The 26,962-nt window shown below is 49.2% G+C and overlaps 1 protein-coding gene across 7 annotated transcripts in view; it reads right to left on the bottom strand.

Annotated features, from left to right (window-relative positions):
- CSK (C-terminal Src kinase) overlaps positions 1–26,962 on the bottom strand; it is a 68,883-nt gene that overhangs the window by 19,400 nt on the left and 22,521 nt on the right. For 4 of the 7 annotated variants that reach the window (XM_081019998.1, XM_081019999.1, XM_081020000.1 and 1 more), the window contains 3 exons: positions 5,318–5,395; positions 3,357–3,470; positions 1,428–1,540 (listed from right to left, as the gene is read on the bottom strand). In XM_081019998.1, the coding sequence (XP_080876124.1) occupies positions 1,428–1,540; positions 3,357–3,470; positions 5,318–5,395 (305 nt within the window). Of the gene's footprint in view, positions 1–1,427; positions 1,541–3,356; positions 3,471–5,317; positions 5,396–25,239; positions 25,369–25,613; positions 25,656–26,962 lie in introns of those variants that run through there. The other 3 variants (XM_081020003.1, XM_081020004.1, XM_081020001.1) reach the window with 2 other exon arrangements.

The following is a 26,962-nucleotide window of genomic DNA, read 5'->3' as shown; positions in this document are numbered from 1 at the left end:
CCATTAGGAAGATGCAATGCCTTCTTGTCTGTAATGCCCACACTGAAGGAAGGAAGGTTGCATCATACAGCCTCCAAAAACTAGGAACTGATCCCCAAGCTAATACGTTGTCATATCTGTAACTACATCTGTATCTGTATAGTTCTATTTATTGGCCTGCTGATTCTGCACATGCGCAGAGAGCCTTCACAGAGAAAGAAGCAGGTCTGTTGTGTGCCAGCACCCCTGGGAGTCTTCCTGTCGTTTGTCACAGATCAGGTCTTGCATGTCATACGAACATGCAAAGCACCTGCTGGATCAGGCCATTAGCTCACCTAGCCCAGCATCCTGTTCTCACAGAAGCCACCCAGAAGCAGGACCCGAGTGCAAAAGCATTCTCCAAATGTTGTTCCCCATTATCTGGTATTCAGGGATAGACTGTCCCTGGACGTGGAGGCTCTGCTATCACAAGAGGCCTCCATAAGAAGAGCCCTACTGGATCAGGCCAAAGGCCCACCTAGTCTAGCATCTTGTTCTCACAGCGGCCACACAGATGCCCCAAGGGAAAGCCCACAGGCGGGACCCGGTCTCAGACCTCTGAAGAATACGCTGTTCTGCTAACTGAAATCCTGGAAAACGGCAGCCTTTCCCTTATTGCGGAATGCACTGATCTGTGGTCGACCCCAAGGGTGTCCATGGCCTGCACAACTCAACCCTGAGGGCTGCACCCCCCAGGCACAGACCGCAGGATCTCCTGCACTGACTGGCAGCGACTCTGCAGAGTTTCAGGCAGGATTCTCCCCCAGCCCCACCTAGAGAAGTCACTGAGGATCGAACCTGAGCTATGGGGACCATGGGCGAAAGAGGCAGGAAGTGTGGGGGTGCTTCCTGAGGGGAGCTAAGGGCTGGCACAGCGCCACAGACTGAGACAGAGAACTATACTAGTATATCTGCATTCAGACGCCCACTCAAGTCATGCTGCCCTCTGGGTGGGCTTTTCTCAGCACAGCCTAACTTGCAAAGCAGCTGTGAGGATAACAGGGAAGGAAGAGGAATCTGCATGTACTGAACGGGTGCTGGCTGGCACACCTTTCCCCAAAGGCCCTTGTGTTCATCTAGGCCAGGCCTATCCAACCGGGCGCTCTCCTGGACTGCTGCTCCCGTGATGCCTGTCTACTGGCCACACTGGCTGGAGCTGGTGGGAACTGGAGTCCCAATTGAGGCCAGATGCCCCAATCTAGAACCCCTCCCCAAATATCCTGGTGCTCTCAAGATGTTGCTAGATTATAACTCCCATGACGCTGATGGGACTGATGGGAGCTGGGAGTCCACAACACCTGGGGGGCACCAGGTTGGGAAAGGCTGATCCAGCCGTCTGCCCATGCCCTCCTCCCATAGCTGTGCGCAAAGCTCAGCTCAGCAGGCGTCTCTCATCTGCCCGGACTCACGGCATCAGGCTGAGCTTCGTTCCGGCTTTCACCCCTTCCCGCTTCTGCACGTAGTTGGCTGGGATGATCCCCTCGCGGCCCACTTTGTTCTTCGCTTTGTACCAGTTGGGATCCTGGCAAGAGAAAGCAACTGTGAGCGTAGAAAATCGTGGAGTTGGCAGGGACCACCAAAGGTCATCTAGACCAACCCCCTGAAAAGCAGCAATCACAGCAATCCTAGCGACTTTCCAACACCCCCAAAGGTGGACTCCTCCATCGTCTCCTCAGATGGATGCATGCAATGAATAAATCCAGCGCTTTTTTTCTGGAAATAAAGGTGCCGGTACTGTGTATCCTTGAGCACCTCCAGAAAAAGGCACTGAATATATCTATATGCTGTTGTTCATTTAAAAGAAGACAGCGACTTATACATAATACAATTAAAACCATATAAAAATCTATGACCAGAAATCAGTGCTGTTTTTGTGGAACCCCTTTTGTGCTTCACTTGTGGAAAATGCACAGTATATAAACATACAGAATCTCTCTCCTCCATCGTGGGCTATAACGGATGATTTACAGTCTCGGCTTCTGCCCCTGATGGGCTTCATGTCCCCCTCTCTGTCCTCTCAAAATTCACAGCCACCCGGCAGCTCGACACTCTGCCAATGTTTAGCCTCTTCTCACAAATACGGTGGCTGAGTCTGCAAATCCTCTCCCTGGGACTTGACCAAGTGGCTTACTCTTGAAGAACTTTAAATAACGCTCACATCAATTAAAACATATTGCTTTCCCTGTCCCTTTTCAGGTCGCTAGGGAGGGAAGGAAGATCACAGCTGCAGAAGGAAATGCCTGGATCTTGCGGATAGTAGCACATCAGCATCATGTGAAGACCTCTCTTGGAGCCAAACAAATACCTCCATCTCGTCCAGGATCTGGTTGTGACAGGGTCCAACCAGACACACATGAGAAGCCCACAAGCAAGATATGAGGGCAGCAACGCTCTCCACCTGTGATTCCCCGGCCACTGGCACTCAGAGACATATTGCCTCCGACACTGGAAGCAATTTGTAGTGCCCATGAGCAGGGAGAGGCAATATCAGTTTTTCAACAACGTGATGTATCACCAGCCAAACACCGTGATATAGCGATACATTGCAAGGTTGAAAAGCAGAGGGAGGAACAAGCTATATTGGTCTTGGCGCCTTGTGGCTCATTCCTCCCTCGGTTTGAGGACCAGAGCACAGTGAGTCAGGAGCAGCAGCAGTTTCACCTGCGATATACTGCTCCATCATGCTCTGGCCCTCAAACCAATCCTGGGTGGATGTATTGATGCATCGCCCAAGCCTAAGTTTTATTGCTAGTGGGTAGCTAGTCGGTCAAAGACTTTCCATTTGGGCTCTCCTCTGCCCCATCCTTAGAAGGGGCCCATCCAGTCCAGAATTCTGTTGCCACGGTGGCCACGCCCCAAGGGGGAGCCCACAAGCAGGACCCGAGAGCAGGGGTAGGCAACCTATGGCCCATGGGCCACAAGCGGCCCACAGGCGTTGTTTACCTGACCACGAGCCACCCACTCAGCAAGTCCCCGTGCGCTGTGCTAAACTGGCGCGGCGCAGGGACTCACTTCCGCAGCGTCGGAAATCACATGATGCCGGAAATTGCGTCTGCGCAGACACCAATGCTGGAAATCGCAGGCTCTCATGGGCGAGCGCAACCCAGCCCACGGAGGGATCTTTGCTGGAGTGAACTGGCCCAGGCGAGGTAAACCTTGTGGACCCCTGCCCTAGAGCAACACCCAACTCTCCCCACTTGTGATTCCCAGCAACCCATTTTCAGAGGTCTACTGCCTCCAATAAAGGAACTAGTCAGCTTTGCTGATGGGCAAGAAAAATGAGCCCCCCCACTCCCCAACTTCTGATTTCTCCCTGGTACCCGAGACGGGTGGGTTACCTTGGTGACAGAGATAATGGTGAGGACATCCCCTTTGCTGAATGGGAGGTCCTGATCCGCCGTGCCATGGAAGTTGTACTTAGCAATACATTCCGTACCAGATGGCCAGACGGCCTGTGGGAGAGAAGAGGGACACGGCTGACTCAACAGGGTCTTGGCACTTCACAGAATCGTAGAGCTGGAAGGAGCGACCCCAAAGGCCATCTAGTCCAACCCCCTGCAATGCAGGAATATCAAATAAAGCATCCCAGAGAAGTCTATCGATCCATCTTCACAGGGATTCTGGGAATTGTAGCTCTGAGAAAGGGAAGAGGCAACCTTGCCAAACTACAGGTCCCATAATTATTTGAATGCTTTTGACTATTTAATGTGATATCATGGTGGTTTAAATACATGGTGTGAATTTGGCCTTTGTGATTATGTACAATTGTTTCCGAGAAACAAATCTGATTGACAGACAGACACTGGTCATCTAATTCTCTTTTGGAGGACTGAGGGGGGGAACCTAAGAGACCAAGGAATTAGGAGAAGAGGAGGACTTCAGAGCACAGCTATCGCCTGGTAAAAGAAATCCGAGTCTATTAAAATCAAATGAGTTTTGATTGTCTTTTTTTCTGAAACATAGCTGCAAAAGGATTGAAAGGATAGTTTTGAATGGAAAACATGCTTGCTTTTTTTTTTTAAGGGAAAAAAATACCAGGATGGAGATCCAGGGGCCCCCTAGATACTGTCAGACTACAATTCCCTGCACCTCCAACTGCTGGGCTTTGGGCCAACTGAAATGTGTCCTTGAACTTTGGCAACGACCCCACCTCATCCACCCAAAGCAGCAACATACCAGCCTATGGAAGGCACCCCTTCCCACCTACCCAGCTAATTAAATGTTGCAGCCCAGATTCACATTAGGGATGGCAGAGAGGGCAGGGAAGTTACACCTTTGGGCTCTTGCACATGCCACGTTCAAGAAGCCACACGCCCTGCTCTCAAAAACGATGCATCTGCAAAAGCTGAAGACTTCTGTAGATTCAGGATGTTGTGCAAAATTCAGAACCTCTCAACCAGAGAAGGGGGTGGGGAGGAAGAGCGCAAGTGCTCCCACCTTTGCACAACACCGAAACCAAGAGGTGCGCACACCCCGCCCCGGTTCTCTAGAGGAGCAGACCAGCGTCTGGGTGCTTCTCAAAATCGTGCTTATTACAAATGCACCCAATGGTTTGATTCCTTACTTAGAGGGGTGCTAGCAAATCTCACAGCATTTGCCCTGCTGAGCGCCTGGGAAGCTCTACTGAGAAATTGTTATTTGAGATCAAGAAAACCACACGGATCCGCAGGGCTTGAAAACTTTTTTTAAAAATGAGCTTTCTGGGTGGGAAGGGGAGATCGCTTGCTGGTGTACTGTGACACCCCAGTAATTATTCCAGGAATGGATCACAAGCCCACCCACTTTTGTACTTTGAAATCTTGCCCCGGTCCCCCACTATTCACTTGTCCCAATACAGTCCCCATGTAAAAGATGGGGGGGGGGGGCTCTTAAGCACCAGGAAGCTGCCTTGTTTCGTCAGAGCATTGGTGCAACTGGTCCAGTGCTGTTGACTTTGACCGGCAGCAGCTGCCCAGAGTCTCAAGCAGAGAACATCTCCCCATCCCTTGTGACCTGACCCCTTAACCAGAGATGTTGCTTTGGGGTGGGGCCCCAGACCTCGTGCGCCCATCTCCTCCTCAGTGTCATTTTTAAACACACAGCCAAAGCTACTGCTACTCAGAGCAGACTCATTGAAATTAATGAATGTGGCTACCTCCAGTTCATTAATGTCAATGGGCCTGCTCTGAGTAGGACTAGCATTCGCTATAACTCATTGTAACTTGTTCTGGGAGACTTCTAACAGCAATAATTGTAGTAACAACTTCTCCTAAAATCGACGAGTCTATGATTCTATATGGAGAGCCTTTTCCCGCCTTACCTGCATTCCTGACATTTTCTCAGGGGGTTCTGGGGACTGGATCTCACAAGAAGGACACGTCACTTGGTACCATGAGACCTGGGCAAGAAAGAAGAAACCTGAAGTCACGCTCCACTTCCTGTGAGCAGAGAGCATTCATGCGCACAGACATGCACCACCACCTTCTCTCCTCTGAGAGGAGAGAGACCCATGGAAGCTGGGAAACCAGGACAGCTCTTTCCCCCTACAGCATCATTCTCTCATTCATATCATCTTTCTCTCTCCACATAATACTAAAAACATTGTGACATCAAAACAGCAGTGGTTTGAAACAATGCAGAACATCACACATAAAAAAGCAACACTCAACACAATACAAGTTTTCAGGGTTCATTTTAAAGCCAGTAAAGTAAAATTCCTATGTACCTCCCTAGGAAAGCAAATTCCACAGGTATGGAGCCACCATCAAAAAGGCCCTGTCTCCTGTGCCTGCCAGTGTGATGGATCTCAACAGCCATTCTTAAAGCCCAGGACAGGTTCAGGTGGGTTTACAGTCCTTCAGATAACCTGGTTCCAAAAAGTCTAGGGCTTTAAGAAGCCATTACCAGCACTTGAAATTGGGTTTGGCATCTTATCATTTGTGGTTGTGATATAGAAGTCTCCTGACAGTCTGCATGTGTGTCAGACATCCGGACTTCAAATCCCTCCTCAAGCAAAATCAAGCCACACCCCTCACAAGAACTAAGAAGAGCTGCCTGGATCCGGCCAGTGGCCCCTTTAGACTCACAGCGGCCGGCCAGGTGCCCCAAAGGGAAGAAGTCTGGATCCAAGCACAAGAGCAACTCTCCCATCTTGCGCTTTCCAGCAACTGGAATTCAGGAGAATTGCAGTGGAGGTACTGCGTCGCCATCGTGGCAAGGAGTCACAGACTTCATTCTCCCCTTGAATATTTATCAATCATTGAAAACAATTGATGATACATGAGCAATGAAGCTCTGTAACATTGAAACTAGCAATATCACATCACATCATATCATTTATTACCTGCGCTTTACCCAGGGCAGGTTACACCATTAAAAACAATTAAAAACAACTTTAAAACTAAATAGCTCTCGCTGCTACAGAACACATATAAACATAACACTCTTTTCCCAGCTGAACAGCCAGCCCTACACCCAAGTAAGATGAAGAAGCTACAGGCTCTCTGCAGTGGGAAAGGTTTTACCTGCCCCAGGAACCCCAGGAGAGGCTCATGGGGACAGATCAGTGCAAGCAGCTGCCCCATTTTGGCTCTTTCCTTCAGCTATTCCTCACACCCCACACAGCAGCCTCCCACAGGGTAGACCCAAGACATGCCAGTTACTTAAGAGAGAAAGACAAAACTCCAAATCTTTCATGGTTTCCTCCTCCCTGTCTCTGTGACTGGTGTCCCTTGACATACGGTTAGTTCTACAGCGCCCAGAGAGGTTTGGCAGATGACCATCTTCAGAAAATGCCGAGGATCCATTAGAACACCACTGATTGTGAGGGGAAAGCTTGTCAAGAATAGTGAGCGAGGGGAGAACACTGTTTTGGGGGGGGGGTATCTAAGGAGGTGTGAATTATCAGTCTGCAAAAAGGGGCGAGGACCCGCAAACCCATCTTTTGCTCCAAAAGCAAGGGAGCCAAGAAGCTCTGGACCTTCAAAGGCGGCTGAGCTCCAACTCCTCTCAACCTCAGTCAGGGAAACTGGAATTCACCCGCCCCTGGAGGGCTACAGGGTGCCCACCTCTGCTTTGAAGTGCGAGGCTGGGTTTGCACAAACGGTCCACATACCTTGAGAGCCACCTTTCCTTTTCTTCTTGCCATGCCCAGGCCCCATCCCCTCCTCCAGAGGGAGGCAAAAGAACCTTCAGAAATGTCCCTGAACTTGAAATCCAGCCTACGATGCATTCAAGTGGAAGTGCAGAAAAACCACAAGTGCCCAGCGCAGTCTTCTAGGAGAAATGTCACCTAGAAGTGTGAAATAAATTGAAGTGCTCTCCCTTTCTGCATCTTAACCCAAAGTCACAGAATCCCTAAATATTCTGGAAGATGCAGCTGCCCAGCTTTATGTAATTTTGTTATCCAAGTTGCTCACAGCACTTGAAATGATACAAGCTGACGGGCTTTTAAAAAATTTATGCGTTGCTCCATCATCACATTCACTCTCTGAGCATTTGCCCCCTTCAGTTGTCTAAAGTGGGGGGGGGGAGGAGAGAGCTGAAACCCCGCAGAGTTGCTGCAGAAGAGCTTCGCCGCATCCACTAGCCTTGCTGGCTGGGGCTGGTAGGAGTTGGGAGTCAGCCACATTTGTGTTAAAATAAAGTGCTTTAAACAAAAAACAACCCATAAACCCTTTACTCAACAGCCTTCCTTTCTTCGAAGTTTTAATTTGTTTGCCTCCCACACAAAATTGAAGTAATTTCCACCTTCCAGCTGAAATCAGCAAAAGAGTTTCAAGTGAAAGCTTTGGAATAGCTCTATTCTTTTCTAAAAGGTGTGTCGTCCACTTTCCTTCGCGAGGATGTGCTCCATGCTTGTAAAGCACCATGACCGCAGCATGCTATTAAAAACACAGGAAAACATACCCTGTCTGACGGCCAAAAAAGGGCTGTTTATGCCCCAGTCACTCTAAGCTGCTTCCAACATAGTATAAAAGCACAACTGTACATCAAGGATTGAAAACTTCCCGATACCTTGAAGGAGACAGCTCAAATATGAAGTCCATAACATTTGTCAAAATAAAAATGTGCTCATCATTTTTATTAGTAAAATTCAGAACCTGGTGGGCTTCCATTGCAAAGTATTTTCCCAGCTGCTGAGCACCCTTACTGCGCACCTGCGGCAGGAGCTCCTACAAGTCCTTTGCACGTTCCTCACAGGTGAGCATTTTCAGGGGCAAACCCTTTGCTTTAAGATGCAATTGCAAAGAATGATTGCAACTTCCCTCAGCTCTGACCATTGGCCATGCTGGCTGCAGCTGATGGGACCTGGAATCCAAAACAGTCCGAATAAGATGCTCAAGACGCTCACAAGCACTTTCTTGTTTTCCTCTGAGCCCTGTATCTTTCCTGCACTGCGTTTTGCCTAACCTGAGGTGCTTACTCTTTTTTTTTTTAAATGATATTTATTGAAAAAAATTTAGAATTACAAAAAAAGAACAAAGCAGAAAAAGAAAAAGAAGAAAAAAACAAAGAAAAAACAAGCCACATCAAACAATACATATTCAAAAAACAAAAATACACAGCAAACACACAAAAACAAATCCATCATTCTCAAATCCTCAACTTTCATTACCTTCTTTCTTTGACCTCCTCCTCCTCCCTTTTTTTGTATCCTAGTTGTTAATTGTCGCAGCAAATCCTTTCCATATTTCATAATATTCTGTCATTACATTACCTTAATCTATTTTCATCTTATCTTATAAAGAACCTTAAAGCTTAAAACTTGAATCTTATTTTTACCAACTTCTCGTAACCATAATATTCTTACCTAATTCTTTAAATATTTTTGCTAAAGCCAAGTAATTTCATTCCAACATTTTTCTAACATTCATCAATTTTATAAAACAATCCTAATAATAATAAAAAAGAAATAAAAACAATCCAATCTTCATCCAGCGTCCCTTCCTCCTGGTCATGGGTTTTGTCAGTCCTTTTTATCCCATTAATCTAGCGCATTAACCTGGTAACCTTATATCCGAGGCCCTTAAGTCCCTTCCATGTCCCTTCCGCGGCTCTTCTTCATATTCTCCTTTCACTCGTGGGAACTCCAGCTTGGCAATGTTTTTGACCCTTTTCAACAAATCAGCCCCTTTTCCATAGTCCAGACTAAACTCCATGTGGTATTTAAAAACATGTTTCAGAATCCCTCCAAAATTAAGAGCCCCCACAGCCCCAAACACCTCACGGCCCATTGCCAGACTTGAAAAGTCCAAACATCCCTGCATAGGGGGGTCTATCCAACCCCCCATTTCCAAACCAAACCAAACTTTATCTTTCCAAATCTGGCTTTTTCCAAGTTCATTTGTCAAATCCAAAAGCTCATGTTCCTGCAGGGCCACAGCTCGCTCCATCTCTGGCGCCCAAGATTCAGCAACATCCTCTTCTCTCATCTGTTCTGTCAGGGCACACTCCTGGTTTAATTCCTGGGTGGGCTCCATATAGTTTCCCACTGCCTGTTCAAAAATTCAGATCGCATCAGTCATCAAATCCGTCTTCTCATTTAATTGTTCCAGTAGGGCATTTGTTTTACAGAGAGCACACAACAGAGCTTCTGAATACATTGTCCTTCAAGGTCAAAAGTCTATTCCCACGATTGTAATCTGTAACAGCTGCAAGCTCCCTGGAATTGGTTACAGTTTCACAGTCTCCCTCTAGGGGGGAAAACTTCTATTAGTTCTTTCTTTTAAGGTCAAATCTAGCAACAAAGTTTCCTTTTTCAGATATCTTGTCAATATTTGTTCCTTTAAAATGCGAAGGGGAACAGTGGAATCACCATGTTTCTCTTCTTTTAGCTAACTGTAAAAAACGTTTGTCTCTGGTCAATGAGCTTCGAAAAGACGTCAGTCCTGACACCCCGCTCCAGGATCAAGACGGTGGAAAGTTACTTTACTTTAAACTCACTTCTGCAGGTTTAAACAGTCCAAAAAAGATCCCCCTTCTTCTCCTGCTTCCGAAGGGGGGTTCAACAATTTTAAATGATGAAAGTTAATCTTTTAAAAGCGATTTTCTGAGCTCTAGTTTACCTTGTCTTTGCTTTAATCTGTCTACAAAGAAACGGAAGGCTGACTTCCTGTTTAGACCTTCCCGTTTCAGTGCCAAATTGAAGTAAATTTTTAAGTCCAATTCCTTTCTGCTCGCAAGTCCTTATTTAAAATCCAATTGTCCGAAATTTAAGTACTCACGGGTGATTATTTTAGAAGCCAAATTGTCCCAGGAAAAAGGCAGCGCTCTCCAACAACGGCTATGCGGCTTCGCTCCACGGAAGAAGCAGCTGACTCTCAGCACCGCGCCACTTCCCCCTCTTCGCTTCGGAGCCCGTTAGTGGGTTCCTTTGCGGGTTGGGAGGAGCGCTAAGGGTGCCCGCCGAGTCCCATGGTCACAGGCTTCATCCGCCTGTGATTTTTGAAAGGGTCCCCGCTTCGCCGTAGCGGAAAAGACCCGTTTCGCGTGGAGCTAGTCCCTCCAGATCAGAGGGAGTCTGCCATTGCCGATGGCGCCACCCCGGAAGTCCAGCCTGAGGTGCTTACTCAGTTAATGTTAGATTTTTAATCAACTAAAATGGTAGCCCCTTTCATCTGCCACCCCCCAAAAGGTGACAAATCACCGAATCACAGAACTGTAGAGTTGGAAGGGACCGCAAAAGTCATCTCATCTTGGCTGTGAGTCCTGGAAAACCTGCTCCCTGCCTTGCAGGTCCTTGGTGGTTTGATAAAGTTATGGTGCTCTTTCTGCAATGCTCAACCCTGGCCACCACCTCTTTTGTCCTGCCGAATTTAGAAGTCAGCTTGCCTTTCCTCTCCTGCTCCACAGCTGCATGTGAGAAATCTCTCCCCCCCCCCTCCCTGGGCCACACACCTGTTTGCTGCAGCGCCTGCTATATTTAGGATCTCACTGTTCCACTCTCCAGGGGAAGCCCCCCCAAGACCAGCAGCTGTTATTCATAGCAGCCAGTGCTCCAATGCATCTGCTTTGACAGCTGTGTGGCGGCACACTTGCCCAAGGGCTGAAGACGGTGCCCAGAGGCAGGCTGGCAAAGATGCCTGCAAGGAAGGAGCAGCAGCCCTCGGGAGGACAAGGCAGACCGCAAGACATCCAGAGGGAGCTTCTCAGCAGCTGAACTACACCAGCAGCTAGGACTCCGGGGCAACCACTGTGTGGACCAGGATGCCTTTCTGTTTGCCACCTGCCAGACTGAGCTTCACAAGTAGGCACCAATGTAGGCTGGCAGAGGATTAAAAGGGACCTCATGGACCATCAAGTCACACCGCCTGCCAGCAGGAAGAAGCCTAAACTGTCACTAACCTTATTTTTATGCTGGTTTCTATAGACCTGGCCAGTGGCATGCTAATGTAAAGCAACTGCTGGATCCGGCCCATCCAGTCCAGTCCAGCATCCTGTTCTCACAGTGGCCAACCAGAAGCATCTATTGCAACAGCACTCTGTCCCTTTGTGATACCCAGCAGCTCGTATTCAGAAGCATTTACAGCGGTACCTTGGGTTACATACGCTTCAGGTTACAGACTCCGCTAACCCAGAAATAGTACCTTGGGTTAAGAACTTTGTTTCAGGATGAGAACAGAAATTGTGCTCCGGCAGCACGGCAGCAGCAGGAGGCCCCATTAGCTAAAGTGGTGCTTCAGGTTAAGAACAGTTTCAGGTTAAGAACGGACCTCCGAAACGAATTAAGTTCTTAACCCGAGGTACCACTGTACTGCCTCTGGCAGTGGAGGTGGAACATAACCATCACGGTTAGCAGTTACCAAAAGCCACAAACTCCACTCAACTGTTCTGTCTATTGCTGATGTCCAGGTTGCATGTGCTCAGCAGGAAATACAACAAGTGGTACCTGCAACAAAATGTTGTGTGGGGTGCTCCTGTTTGGGATTCAAGCAGACCACGCCCTTTCCCTGAATATCCCCCCTCTTCCATTCTTTCCTGCCCTTCACTACCCCAAAAAACCATCTGGCACCATTCCATGCTAACTGAGAAAACTCACTGGGCTGCTTTATCTTTTTTTTGGGGGGGGGGGATATTCCCTCTTAAATATTCTTCTTTATTTCTGCAAAAAACCCAAACCTGCTAATTTCCCCCACGCACACACTTTGCACACAATGCAAGGACCTAGGCTTGGAGACTGAACATGCTAATAGTACTAGGATTCGGTCCACAAAGGTAACACCCAGACATGATTAACTGGGAGGCCCTTAAAACTCAGCCTTCGCAAGGGGAAGTGAGCAGCAGAGGCAGGCCAGCCGGGCTTGACAGACCCACCAGCTGGGTTACAGGCTCCTCCGAACAAACCCCACTTTGTCTGAAGCGTCTTGAGCCATGCGGAAGGATGAGATCACTGGCAAGAGGCGTCCATCAGACAAGGGACCTTCTCACTCCCCTCCACCTCCTTCTGAGATGGAGAAAGGCGTAGGTAGGTGATGAGGGAAGACGGGTTGAGCGCTGGCCGGTGCCCAGGATTTGTGCAGGAGAGAAGCACTTGCTCCAGGGGCAGTCACAGAATCGTAGAGTTGGAAGGGATCCCAAGGGTTGCAGGAATCTCAACTAAAGCATCCACGACAGAGGGCCATCCAACCTCTGCTTAAAAACCTCCAAGGAAGGAGAGCCCACAACCTCAACTGTTCCACTGCCAATCAGCTCTTACTATCAGAAAGTTCTTCCTGATGTTTAGTCAGCAGCAGCAGAAAACAAACTTGCTCCATCTTCCATGGGATAGTCCTTGAGACATCTGAAGATGGCTATTGTATCTACTCTCAGCCTCCTCTTCTCCAGGCTAAACATACTCAGCTCCCTCAACTGTTCCTCATAATCCTTGGTTTCCACTACCCTGATCATCTTTCTTACCCTTGTCTGCACACGTTCCAGCTTGTCAACATCCTCCTTAAATTGTGGCGCCCAGAACTGGACACAGTGTTCCAGGTGGGGTCTGACCAAGGCGGAATAGAGTGGTACTATTACTGGCCAAGAAAAAAACCTGTTTGATGGATCTCTTCACACTGAGGCCTCATCCACACTTTGGGTGGGATTCAGCTAGGCTGCTGCATGTGTGGAATGAGGTCTATTCACACAAGGGCATGTGCCCACTCTCTCCTCCCTTCCACAGCCCCTAAACGTGCTCCGGAGAGGTAGGGAAACCTATGGAAAAGGATAAGGTGCAAAGCATAAGGAGGGGAGGGGGGAGGCCTGCTGTGCAAAGGCCTCATTTTTGCCCCAATACCTACTTAGTGGCACGTTGAACTCCACCCTGCCCATTTAAAACCACTTTGGCTTCCGCCAAAGAGTTGTTAGGAGACCTCCGCTCACAAAGAAACTTCTCAGAGGGGTTCAACCTCCAATCCCCCTCCCCAGAGAACTCTGGGAATTGTAGCTCTGGGTGAGCCAGAGGGGTCTCCTAGCAACTCTCAGCACCCTTTTCAGACTACTGTTTCCAGGATTCCCTGGGTGAAGAAGCCACAACTGTTCCAAGTGGTATGATGCAGACTGAACTGTAGGGTGGACACAGAGCCCAGATCCGCTCTGTGCTTTGGAAAAGGGGTACTTAGTCAAAAGCAAGTTTTAACTTTCCATTCTCCCCCCAACCCCCCCCCATCTACCTGAACAACCCCTCCCCAAAGTCCTCTGGAATGAGGAGGCAGGAGGATGTCTGTGTTGTTGGCTCTCTTTGCCTTGTACCATGAGAGCAGGCTTGGGGAACCTCAGGCCCAAGGGCAGAATGCAGCTCTCTGAGCCTCTCTGCACAGAACTTGGGGTCCTTCCAAGGTCACCCCCTCAGTCTCCAGACCACACACCCCAACGGCCATGTTCTGCACCCTCTTTAGAAGGTCATTGATAATGCCTCTTGCTTGCCCAGATGGAGGGCAGAGAGACAAATGCAGGTGCACGTAGAAACCCCTTGAACTTTACCGCAGAATCATAGAATCAGAGCTGGAAGCAGTGCTTGAAACTGCGCAGGCATTTTGCCAGGCGCTGGTCCAATTGCAACCACGGAGAGATCTCTGGAAGCCAGGATGGCAACCGTGCAGCGCTGCAACAAATGCTGCACATCTTGTGCTTCTGTGCTGTTGCGCGAGTCAGCTGGCTCACACAGAAGCAATCCTAGGCGCACTTTCTTGATGGTAAGAGAGTCTTATCTCCTGCCCCTTTGGGACATTTCCCCTTGCCCCACACGGGATGCTTTTTAGGAATAAGGGGAGGGTGCCCTCTGCCCTCCTCCAAACGGCCTCTGCACCTTCTGCCCACCATGTAAGCCCCAAAACTGTCTGTGTCTTCTGGGGACTCAAAGAAAGAAGATGAGAGAGTTGCCCAGGTAGAAATGAGAAGTGTTTATTCACTTACAGTAGCACAGAGCAAACAGCTCCTGTTGGCTTCTTTTTGGTTCAAGGGGCTAAAAATAGCAGGGAAAGAGGAACAGAGATAAGGTAGAATCACGGGGCCAGCAGAACAAAAAGCGAGAGAGAAACCATATATTTAAAGTGGTACGGCACCAAACAGGCATGGCTTTGCCCTCCCAAAGAATCCTGGCTCTGGTTTGTTAAGGGTTTTGAGTGCTGTTGGGAGACCCCCTTCTTTCCCTGCACAGAACTACAATTCCCAGAGGGGTTAAACCATAAATCCCTCTTCACCATTTGTTAACCATACCTGTTTACCTTATTTTTCGCCCATAGGACGCACCTAGATTTTTTTTGGGGGGGGGGGGGAATAAAGGAAAAAAAATTATCCCCACCCCCCACCCAGGCGCGGGGCTGGGGCGGGGGAAGCCCAAGCTTCCTCCGACCCCAGCCCCCAGAACAGGTCCCAGAGCGATGCCGAAGCTGAGCTCAGCTTCGGCATCGCTCTGGGAGCTTGCGCAACCTTCGGGAGCCTGGCGCGGCTTCGCGCCAGGCTCCAGGGGGTTGCGCGGAGCTGCACCGATCCCGGGCGCGCAGGCAGCTCTGCGCAACCTTCAGGAGCCCGGCGCAGCTTCGCACCGGGCTCCGGAGGGTTGCACGGAGCTGCGCCGATCCTGGGAGTGCATAGCCAGCATGACTATGCCGCTTCTGGCGAGCCAGAGCAGTGCACGGAAACACCGTTTACCTTCCTGCCGGAGCGGTACCTATTTATCTACTTGCACTTTGACGTGCTTTCAAACTTCTAGGTTGGCAGGAGCAGGGACCGAGCAACGAGAGCTCACCCCGTCGCAGGGATTCGAACCGCCGACCTTCTGATCAGCAAGTCCTAGGCTCTGTGGTTTAGCCCACAGCACCACCCGCGTCCCAAATTATTATTATTATTATTATTATTATTATTATTATTATTACTATTACTATTATTACTATTTACTAAATTTGTATACTGCCCTATACCTACAGGTCTCAGGGCGGTTCACAAAATAAAATCACAATATAAAAACACAGAATACACAATCAAAATAAAAACAAGAACAACTCAATAACTCACCCCAACATAATTTAAAAGGGCATTGAATGTCTGTCAACCTGGTTAAAGAGGAACTTTTTTGCCTGGCACCCAAAGGTATATAATGAAGGTGCCAGTGACTGGCCCAAGGTCACCCAGCTTCGTGGCTGAGAAGGGATTTGAACTCTGGTCTCTCTCAGGTCCTAATCTGACCCTCTAACCACTACACCACCTGAGAGAGTCAGCTTGCTGCTGCTAAAAAATACAATAACGCTCAATAGGTTTTTAAAAGGGAACTGGGCAAATGCATGGAAGGCAGGTCTATCAATGACACCGCTAAATGAAACCTCCGTGTTCATAGGCAGTTTATCTCTGAACAGCAACTGCCAAGCAGCGAGGGAAGAATGCCACCTTCATGGCCTGTTCCTCATAGGCATGTCATTGGCTCCTCTGAGAAAGAGAAACTGAAAGATTGGTGGCCTGACCCAGCCGGGCTTCCTTTTACATTCTCTCTCTTTTTTAAAAAAAATATTTTGCATTCATTTTACATTCTCGTGAATATTCACATTAGTAAGTCACCTGGTTCTGCACTCTGCGGTGAAGAGCAGGTGAGCTGGGCAGGAAAAAGGATGGGGGAGGGGGCAGCAGAGCTCAGACCCCCAAGGATCTGTGTTTTGATTTTAAAAATTAAAAACAAGAGTGAAGTTGTCAGTGGCCTTTGGCAACACGATCGCGGCCAAGCAGGTTCCTAGACTAGGTGTCCACATCAACGGCCAAAGTCCAGACTCTCTACCTTTGGCTCTGGGGAAAGAGATGGATTCATGCTGGAGTAGAAGACGTAGAGAAAGCTCTCACTGCAGGATTTCAGTAAAGGTAAAGGTAAAGGTACCCCTGACCATTAGGTCCAGTTGCGGACGACTCTGGGGTTGCACACTCATCTCGCTTTACTGGCCAAAGGAGCTGGCGTTTGTCCACAGACAGCTTCCGGGTCATGTGGCCAGCATAACTAAGCCGCTTCTGGCAGCACACGGAAACGCCATTTACCTTCCCGCCAGAGTGGTACCTATTTATCTACTTGCACTTTGACGTGCTTTCAAACTTCTAGGTTGGCAGGAGCAGGGACAGAGCAACGGGAGCTCGCCCCTTTGCAGAGATTTGAACCGCCGACCTTCTGATCGGCAAGTCCTAGGCTCTGTGGTTTAGACCACAGCGCCACCCATGTCCCCTGCAAGATTTCATTACAAGCCCCCAAAGGCTTGCTGGCAACCAAGGGAGAGGCTTGAAGGCTTGCACACCCCATTCATTCAAAGCACATCCACACCCATCCAAAAATATTCCTGGGAACTACAATACCCAGCACCCTCAACTGTACATATAAGGCACAGAGCACCCAGCTTCCCCCAAATAATTCTGAGAGCTACAGTTTGCTAAGGGTGCTGGGAATTGCAGCTCCATTGAGGCAAACAAACCCTCCCAGGATCCTGTGTTTTCAGTGTGCTTTAAACACAAGGTGCAGCTGTGACCCCAGCCAAGAGGGAAGAGCATGCTTTCACAACACAATTTTTGAATGTGGTTGCCAGCCTGAACTCCTATACCAGGAAATGCAAAAACGTCCCCATGGTAGCCGCCCGGGAGTGACGGCAGCTCAGAAAGCACCGTTTGTTCGGAATTAATCCCGGGCTTGTCAGGCTTGTCGTCTTCTTTGTCCAGTGGTTGATTTGTTTAAGAAATGCAGTTCAGTTTCACAAATTCAACACCACTTTTTTTTTAAAAAAAAAAAGTATTTTTTTTACCCTCACCCCGCTCAAATTCCTGCTTGCCCTCTGGAAGCCCAAGTTCCTTGTCCCTTGCACAATGTGGCCCCCAGGCTGTGGGACTGAAACTGGTTTCCGAACCCAGGTTTAAGGACACCCTTAACCAGCTAGTGCTACATGCACCAAACCATGGTTAAAGGGGAATGGGAAACAGGCTGCAACCAGTGTTCAAAATTAGCCAGGCATCAAGCGCACTTGTTTTCGATCATTTGCAACCAGCTGAAGGTGCCAGGGTGCCAGGATGGAGCCTGACATCTTCACCATCTGGGGATCATAGTATCTGGACTGTTTTCACACACTAATTGTCCATATTGTAGAATTCTATCAGTTGTATTTTATCTGCACAATCGGAATGAATTTCTGGAACCAAATTGCTTTCCCTGTGCAGCCTGAGCAGGATCAGTCACCCTTAAGAGAGAGTTCAGAATAGCCCAATATAGATGTGGTCTGTCCTTGGATCAAGTGACTTTTCTTTAAGTTCTCAAACCTAACTCAAGATTGTCATCTGAACTGGCCAGATGTTTAACTGAGAATCAATCACAGTCAGTCCATCCTTTGAAAAATAAGACTTTAGAGCCGTCTTGCCCAAAACTGGCAACTAGACATTCCGTTTTGGCGACTGCAATCTTGATTTAGAGCCATTTGACGCCTAGCTTAAATATCTGAGTTTTGAACACTGGCTGCATCATGGCTGCAGACCCGAAAGCATCGCTTCTTTGCTGGCCCACAGAGAAGGCATTCCTTATTCGGAAGGACAGTGGTTAGAACACATGTTTGGTATGTAGAAGGTCCCAGGTTTGATCCCCAGCAACTCTAGATAGGGCACTTTAAGCAATCCTGGCTTCCCCCAAAGAATTCTGGGAGCTATAGTTCATTATGGCCCCTATTACCCACAAATAGCTACAATTCCCAGAGTGGTTTAACAATCAGTTCCTTCTCCCAGGGAATTCTGGGAATTGCAGCTCTGGGAGGTGAATAGGAGCCTCTTAACAAACTCTCAGTGCCAATAACAAACTACAGCTCCCAGAATTCTTTGGGGGAAAGTGGTACTGTTTAGAGTGGTATCCTAGCACTTTGAATGCATGGTGCTGATGAGGCCAGTATTTAAAATGCTGGGAAACTACAGCCACTTGATATAGAGAAGACAACACTGAATGAGGCGGAACAATGGCCTGACTCTGAAGTGGGCAGCTGTTTCGTGGTTCTGCTGGGTCTCTCGGCGGCTTTTGATACCATCAACCATGGTATCTTTCTGGGCCCTCTAGGAGGGCTGGGAGTTGGGGACACTGTTATGCAGTGGTTCCACTCCTTTTTTCTGGGTCAAGTCCAGAAAGTAGTGTGGGGTGTTTGGACCCCTGGGCGCTGACTTGTGGGGTGCCTCTCCCCCATGCTTTTCAACATCCATATGAAGCCACTGGGAGAGATCATCAGGGGGTTTGGGCTGGGTGTTCATCAATATGCAGTTCCACCTCTCATTTAAATCGGAACCAGTGAAGGCAGTGATGGTCCTGTGTGGGTGCCTAGAGGCTGTTGGAGGGTGGATGGCAGTCAACAGACTGAAGTTGATCCTGACAAGACAAAAGTACTACCGTATTTTTCGCTCTATAACATGCACCAGACCATAACACGCACATAGTTTTTAGAGGAGGAAAACAAGAAAAAAAAATTCTAAACGAAACAGTGGATGTATGATTTTTGTGGTTCATGCTGTGGCCACAGACATGTGATCTGAGAGTGAGTTTGGAGTAGCTCAATGCAAAAATCCTGAGGATCCATGTGGATCCATGCTTTGTAACCACGTTTTTGCACCACTGCGGCCCCAGGCAACAGTGGGTGCGTGATTTTTTTGGTGCAAGATGTAGCCATGGACGTGCTATGTGATCTGATGATGAATTTGGGGTGACCCAGTGCAAAAATCCTGAGGATCCATGTGGATCCATGCTTTGTAACCACATTTTAAGTGGGGAGGGAAGGAAAAGCACTCAAGGGACAAGGAACACGCGTGGGGTGTGTGGAGAAGGATGCTGCTAATAATGAAGAAGAGGGGTATAAGGGAAAAGGCTCCTCTCCTCTCCCACTTTGCTCCTTTAAAGCAAGCAGGCTCTGCTTTTCTCCCTCCTCCCTGCTCATCCCCGGCTTAGCGAGCTGAAAAACTTTGCTGCTGTTTAGCGAGCTGAGTGGGGAGGAGAGAGCGACAGAGAGCCTGCTTGCTTTAAAGGAGCCAACCGGACAGGAGCCACTTACACTCGTGTAAGCGGCTCCTCTCCTCTCCCGCTTTGCTCCTTTAAAGCAACCAGGCTCTCTGTCCCTCTCTCCTCCCCACTCAGCGGCTCTTCTCCCGCTTTGCTGTTTCAAAGCGAGCCATGGAGGAGGGAAGGAAGGGGAACCATTGATCCTCTGCTCACCACTGCAGCAGATCCCCCCCCCGCCATCCGTACGCATTCGCTCCATAACACGCACAGACATTTCCCCTTACTTTCTAGGAGGAAAAAAGTGAGTGTTATGGTGCAAAAAATACGGTATTTGGGCAGGCAGGGTGCGGGGACTCTCTAGATCTGAATGGGGTAACTGTACCCTTGAAGGACCAGGTGTGCAGCCTGGGAGTCATTTTGGACTCACAGTTGTCCATGGAGGCACAGGTTAATTCTGTGTCCAGGGCAACTGTCTACCATCTCCATCTGGTACGCAGGCTGAGACCCTACCTGCCCGCGGACTGTCTCACCAGAGTGGGACATGCTCTGATTCTCCTGCTTGGAATACTACAACGCACTCTACGTGGAGCTACCTTTGAAGGTGACCTGGAAACTACAACTAATCCAGAATGCGGCAGCTTGACTGGTAACCTGGAACAGCCGCCAGGACGGTATAACACTGGTCCTGAAAGATCTTCATTGGCTCCCAGTATGTTTCCGAGCACAATTCAAAGTGTTGGTGCTGACCTTTAAAGACCTAAAAGGCCTCGGCCCAGTATACCTGAAGGAGCATCTTCACCCCCATTGTTCTGCCCGGACACTGAGGTCCAGCTCCGAGGGCCTTCTGGCAGTTCCCTCCCTGCGAGAAGCCAAGTTACAGGGAACCAGGCAGAGGGCCTTTTCAGCAGTGGCACCTTCCCTGTGGAACGCCTTCCCTTCACATGTCAAGGAGATAAATAACTATACAACTTTTAGAAGACATCTGAAGGCTGCCCTGTTTGGGGACGCTTATAATGCATGACATTCTGGTGTGCTATTGTTGTATTTTTGTATACCCTGTTGACAGATTGGAACTAATAATAATAATAATAATAATAATTCCAAGAATTCTTGGCAGGAGGCCACCTGACCTCTGCTTAGAAACCTCCAGGGAAGGAGAGTCCACCACCATCTGCTATTTCAAGCAGAGGTCAATACCCCAGTAGAGATGAGGTTAGCACCGGGCAGAGCTAGATCCTGCAGTCCAGGCCTGAGGGCCCCACCCTTGACAGCTGCTCTCAAAAATAGAGAACCATGCAGACTCATGAAATTGTTGGAGTTTGGTTCACCCCCCCCCCCCGAAGTGCACTGCAAGTTTGGGGGCAGCGCAGAGAGGGGGGTGAGAATAATCCTCCTGCCTTAGCGAACGAAAACTCTCCGTCTGCTAGGGATTAGGATAAACTCTTCCAAGCGAATGTGATTATTTCACATCTGGCTCCCAGGGAAGCCTTACGTTTTCTGCCTGGGCATCTGGCAGAGCCTGGAGTGGGAGGCTGAGAGGATGGGAGCTGTGCAAGGGGGGCACCTGACCAGCGGTGCTGGGAAGAGCCCGTGAATGAAGGCAGGAGAATGTCTGATAACACGCTGGACCAATGGGCCATCCATGCCAGTGTTGTCTACACTGACTGGCAGCAGCTCTCCAGATTTCAGATGAGGGTCTCTCTCAACCCTTCCAGGAGGAGCCAGGGACTGAACCTGGGACCTTCTGTATGCAAAGCAGATGCTCCACTGCTGAGCTATGGCCTTTTCCTCATGGAGACGGCCTGGCCCTTAAAAAAAAAAATAATCTAGGCCACAGAGTGCTTGTTTATAAATTTATATTCCATTCTTCCTCTCAGGGAGCCCAGGGCAGCAAACACAAACGTGACAAAACAATGCAATTAAAAATAAGATAAAAACATATTTTAAACCAATTTTTAACATCTAAAAAACATGTAAAACAGTAACAAATCATTTAAAGACATGTAGGGCAACAGTCTTTTAAAAATATATAAAGATACAACTAAAGGTGTTAATCAGGAATCTAGTGCGGTGCTTTAAAAAGCCCCCTATTGTAGCCTACTGTAGAAAAGTGAGGGGGGATTCTTACTATGCTATTTTTATTATTTACGGCCCTGGCCCTAAGGTCCAGGAAGAGGTTACACAAATTTAAAATGCAACATAAAAAACTGTTTTTAAAAAACCCCTTACAATCACAAGAAATGCAGTAATAGAAAACAGGGGGCTCCAATTTACCTCCCTTGTTCTGTTCACCTTTGCCCTGCCCTCCCTTTGACCTGCGTCCCACTGGTCCCCCTCCAACCAGGAAGGGGTTAGGGTCCTCGTGGTGGAAAAGGCCCCCCAACCCTGCCCTAGCCTCTAGGAGTTCGCTTTTTTAAATTTTCTCTTCCACTTTTCATAACTGCTCTTCCTTCCTTTGCCAGATCTATTTTTAGGCCCTGCAAGACAGTCAAAGATTCTCTGAGCAGAGAGGGCAGCAGATGGAGCCCCAAAGCCCAGGATCAGCACAGCAGAGGGTGGCCGGAATGAGGGACATGTCTGAACTGCGCCACCTTGGACCAGGGAACAGCCCTTACATCCCAATATAGCATTCTTGTTCCGAAACACAGCCTCCCTCCCTCCCCACAGGACAAAAACCAGGCCCTGTAGCCACAAAATGAACACATTTCCTCCCTGTCTCCAAGTACTCTAACTTTGGACCATCTCATGAAGTTGAGAGACTCAGGACAGACAAGACCTGCAGCTGGTGAGGGTCCCAATACACCACTCCAACCTTTGCAATCCTGCTATCCTCCAGCTGCTCCATGCGATGACAACTCTCAGCTCCAGCCCCAAACAGCCAGGCTGACGGGGGCGGATGTGAGTAGCAGTCCCAAGCACCCAGCGGGCACCAGACTGGTGGCCAAGAAAAGTAGGCTTCTTGCCAGTCAAACTGCTGGCCCACATCACGCCATAGTTCTCCCCACTGACCGGCTGCAATGGCTCTCCAGGATTTCAGGCAAGGGGCTCCCCCAGCTCCCCCTGGAGTTGCCACTGGGGATCAGGCCTAGGGCCTTCTGCATGCCACGCAGCTGCTCCACCACTGAGCCATAGCCCACAGAGCATCTTATCGAAACAGGAGCAGGACTTGTGTGACTCAGGGAGGCCAGCCAGCTTTTGAAAGCATCTTAAATCAGGGGTAGGCAACCTGAGGCCCAGGGGCCGGATGCGGCCCAATTGCCTTCTAAATCCGGCCTGCGGACGGTCCGGGAATCAGCATGTTTTTACATGACTAGAATGTGTGCTTTTATTTAAAATGCATCTCTGGGTTATTTGGGGGGCATAGGAATTCGTTCATATTTTTTTCTTCAAAATATAGTCCGGCCCACCACATGGTCTGAGGGACAGTGGACCGGCCCACGGCTGAAAAAGGTTGCTGACCCCTGAGCAAGACCGACACTTCCACCCCATGTTGCTGCAAAAGCAGACTGTGGGAGTGTGCTCTGGCTGGAAATCTTAGGAGCCAAATTTTGAAAGTCCTGGGTTGTACAGGTATAAATAAAAGGAAATTTATCTAACACATAAAGAGTACAAAGATTCATAAAGCTAAAGACAGAGGGAGAGAGAAATGGGCATAATCTGTGCTGGCAAACTCTCTCTGCCTTTGAGGAAGGGCATCTGGTTCAGACTTGATCCTTCAACTCCTTTCTGATTCTCCCCTGCTATGCCAAGTGGCCTACGGGACAGGGAGAAATCCTGATAGGAGAGAGAGGGGTGCCTGGGGGGAGGAGGGTAAATGCAAGAATGACTCATGGTCTTGGGAGCAAGGATGGAGGCAATCGCTATTGCGGAGAGGGATTCCATCCTATGCTGGCACAACAAGTTGTGCACTTCAACTTGGTGCTGAGACCCTTGTGCAACAAACATGCTTCCCCCGCCCCGTCAGACTTTTTGCAATAAAGGAAATTTACAGGGAGACACACTGGATAACCCTTGTTTTGATGTAACGGAATCTAACTCCCCAGCAAACAATTTGGAAAGAATGTGCAATAAAGTGTCCAGAATCTTCCTAACAACACAATCACTCAATTCTGCATTGCATCCTCTTCCCTTTAAGGAGCAAATCTGGGCACGTTGTTTTGGAAGGAGCATCTGGAGAGCTTCTTCCCATGTGGCACAGCAGACAGTACCTGGAGACCTTGGCCCAAATCCCCACTCGGCCACAAAGCTCATCGGGCAACCTTGCGACCCTCAAGCCTACCTTACAGGCTTGTTGAGAGGAGGGGAAAGGAGTGCAATTGGGCTCCTTGGAGGAAGGTAAAATGTAAAAGGGGGAAATAATAAATGCCGCCTGTGAAATACAGTGCTTAAGAGCAGACTCTGCTCCTGGAACAGCAAGACAAGAATAACTGAGACAAGAGCATGTGCAGAGTGCCTCTCTTTCATCCCTGAACAACAGCTGGCTCCCTAATACTGGAGATTAGAATACCTTCCAGGCAAATAAGGGCTGCCCCCCCCCCACACACAAGCACCTCTTACATACAAATGTACAAATAACGAAGCGTATTCCAGCTTGATGAGAAGCTGGCACACAGCCAAGCTCCTTATTCGAGGTCAGGCTGTTTGGTCCACCTAGCCCAGTACAGTCTGCTCTGAATGGTAGCAGCTCTCCAGGGTTTCATGCACAGACCTTTCTGATCACCTGCTACCAAAGCATTTTAAGTCAGAGGTTGAGAGTCACTGGCCTGTGTGTGGCCCTTTGGGCCTCTTCACCTGGCCCTCAGGACTCTTCCTAAGCCTGACCAGCCCTCCCTCACAATCTCTGCAAGTGTTGTTGCCCAGCAGGAATTTGCCCCGAACTCTGAGAATGCCTATGACTTGCCTGGAGGGAGGAGCGTGTGTGTGCAGATGTCAAGGCAATAAACAACTATTTTACTTTTTAAAGACAACTGAAGGCGGCCCTGTTTAGAGAAGTTTTTAATGTCTGATGCTGTATTGTTTTTAATATTCGGTTGGAAGCCGCCCAGAGTGTCTGGGGAAACCCAGCCAGATAGGCGGGGTATAAATAACACAGTCATACCTCGGGTTGAATATGCTTCAGGATGAGCACTTTCGGGTTGCGCTCCGCGGAAGTAACGGAGCGTGTTACTTCTGGGTTTCGCTCAAAATTACGTCACTCACATGCGCGGAAACAGAGAATCACGACCCGCACACGTGCAGTCGCGGGTTGCGTTTGCTTCAGGATGCGAAATGGGCTCCGGAACAGATCCCATTCTCATCCTGAGGTACTACTGTAATAAAAAATTATTATTATTATTATTATTATTATTTGCAAAGCAAGCCTATTGTCCAAAAAGGTAAGGTTACATAGAATTGTAAAGTTGAAAGGGACTCCAAAGGGCCATCAAGTCCAACCCCCTGAAATGCAGGAATCACAACTAAAGCATCCGAACTCTGACATCCAACCAATGTCTGTCACGACACTCACCTCTGCCCCTGGTTGGGCCCACCGCTATCAGCATATGGCCCCTGGGTGGCCGCCCATCAATCAATGTGGGGAGGAGGTACCCCACCCCTGTCAGAATGGGAGATGCCAGCAGGGATCAAAGTGGGGCCCCTTTGCATGCCAAGCAGGTGTTCTCTACCCACTACCATCCCTCCGACATGGCCCTGGCCCTGCCCAACCCCACTCCCTCCCTCCGCTGCTGTTGCTGCTCTCTTCCAATTACCTGTCAAGGCGGACATGACCAGCTGGGAAGGAAAAGTCTCACCTGCCACCACTCCCCATCGCCCTCCAGGCTGCGCCTGCCCTTCTGCACAAGCCTCGAAGCCCCACGCAGCCGGCCTCCTCTCCCACTTTCTGCCGATTCAGAACCTGCGGCCATCAAGGCAAAGAGCAACAGCGGCCCCGCCAGATCGCTCCCCGTTTGGTATTCACTGGGTCCATGTGGCGATGGTGGAGGAGGAGGAGCGCTGCGTCGTGGGACTCAGCTAGCAGCTTCTCGGCCAACTTGAATTACAGATGAATTTTTAAAGGAAGAAAGAGGGAAAGGAGGTGGGCTGGGAAGAGGAGCAGCAGCAGCAGCAGCAGCAGCAGCAGGGATGGATCTTGCAAAAGAGGGGAGAAAAAGGAAGGTGCACTTACAAGACCAGAACAGAAGCTGAGAAGCATCTTGTGTTATATAACAAGTGGAGCAAGGAACCAAGGATACATGACAACTGTCCGGGTGCACTTGGAAGACGGCTCCACTTCAGACACACACACACACACACTCACACTCACATCCTCTTCTCTCTTGCGGCTCTGGGGAAGAGGGAAGGTGGGGGAAGGGAGAGCAGGCGGGAAGCAGCAGAGAGCCTGCCTGCCTGCAGCAGCCGCGGCAGAAAAGCTGAAACTGCGGTAACCCAGGATTCTCACGCCGCCCGCCAGTTCTCCGGAAACGCCACAGGGACCAGCTCCACGGCAACTGCCCACGTCCGCCAGGGGTGGTTTCAAAGAGCCGTTTGCCGCCGCCACAAGCATGCACACACCAGGATGGTAGAGTTGGAAGGGACCTCCAAAGGCCATCCAGCCCAACCCCCTGCAATGCAGGAATCAGAGCTAAAGAATCCCTGGCAGAGGACTGCTTAAAAGCATTCCAAGGAAGGTTCCTGCCCTCAGGAGCAGCAGAATGCAAGCTGGCTCAAACTTCAGCCCTACAGACATTGGAAAGTGGTTCCCGTATCTCACTCTCTCACACACACATTCTTCCATGTTGCAAGAGGCCAGCTCACGCAGGCTGGGCTCCCACCCCCCAGGCCCAGTCCAAAGAGAGGCTCTTCCTCAATACGGTGGGGAGGGGAGAATAGAATAAGGGCAATTTCACCTGCAAGCCTTTGGTTCTTTTTTCCAAAGCTGCAGCAGGATCCAACATCCGTTGAAGCTTGCCAAATTGCTAAGGATTAAGAGTGAATCAAATCTGCAATTTTATTTTATTTTTTGTGGTGGTGGGGGGGAGGGGGGAATGGAAGGAAGAATACAGAGCACTAAAAGGGAAGAGAAACGACGGCTTTTGCATAAAACAACAACAGCAGCCCAGTGTGCTTTCCTTGATTCCAAAGGGGAAAAAATATGCATGGCTTGGCAGGAATTATTGTTCTTACTGTATTTCCTCAGTGCCGCAGCAAAAGGGGTCCATGCGATAAGCTAAAAGGAGGGATTTTATTGTCCTGGAGGAGTGACTGAAGACCCCAAGCAGGCAGAGGTTTGGAAAATGAACTCTGGCCGTGATAATAAAGGTGCATAAACTCCTTGGGAAGGTCAAGTGGGGAGAACTGTTAGCCCAGAGGCAGAGTTGCTGCTTGGAATGCAGAAGAACCCGGGTTCAAGCCATGGCTGCATCTCCACGTGGGGCTGGAAGACACCCTGACGGAAACACTGAGCCCCTGAAGAACTGCTGCCTGTCAGTGTGGACAATATGAAGATTAAGGGGCCAGTGGCTGGCCTTGGCCAAA

This window comes from Podarcis pityusensis, assembly GCF_964106645.2.
Source record: "Podarcis pityusensis genome assembly, chromosome: 9".
Lineage (NCBI taxonomy): Eukaryota > Metazoa > Chordata > Lepidosauria > Squamata > Lacertidae > Podarcis > Podarcis pityusensis.
Note: the sequence above shows the minus strand (reverse complement) of the source record. Positions and strands in the feature narration are given on the sequence as shown.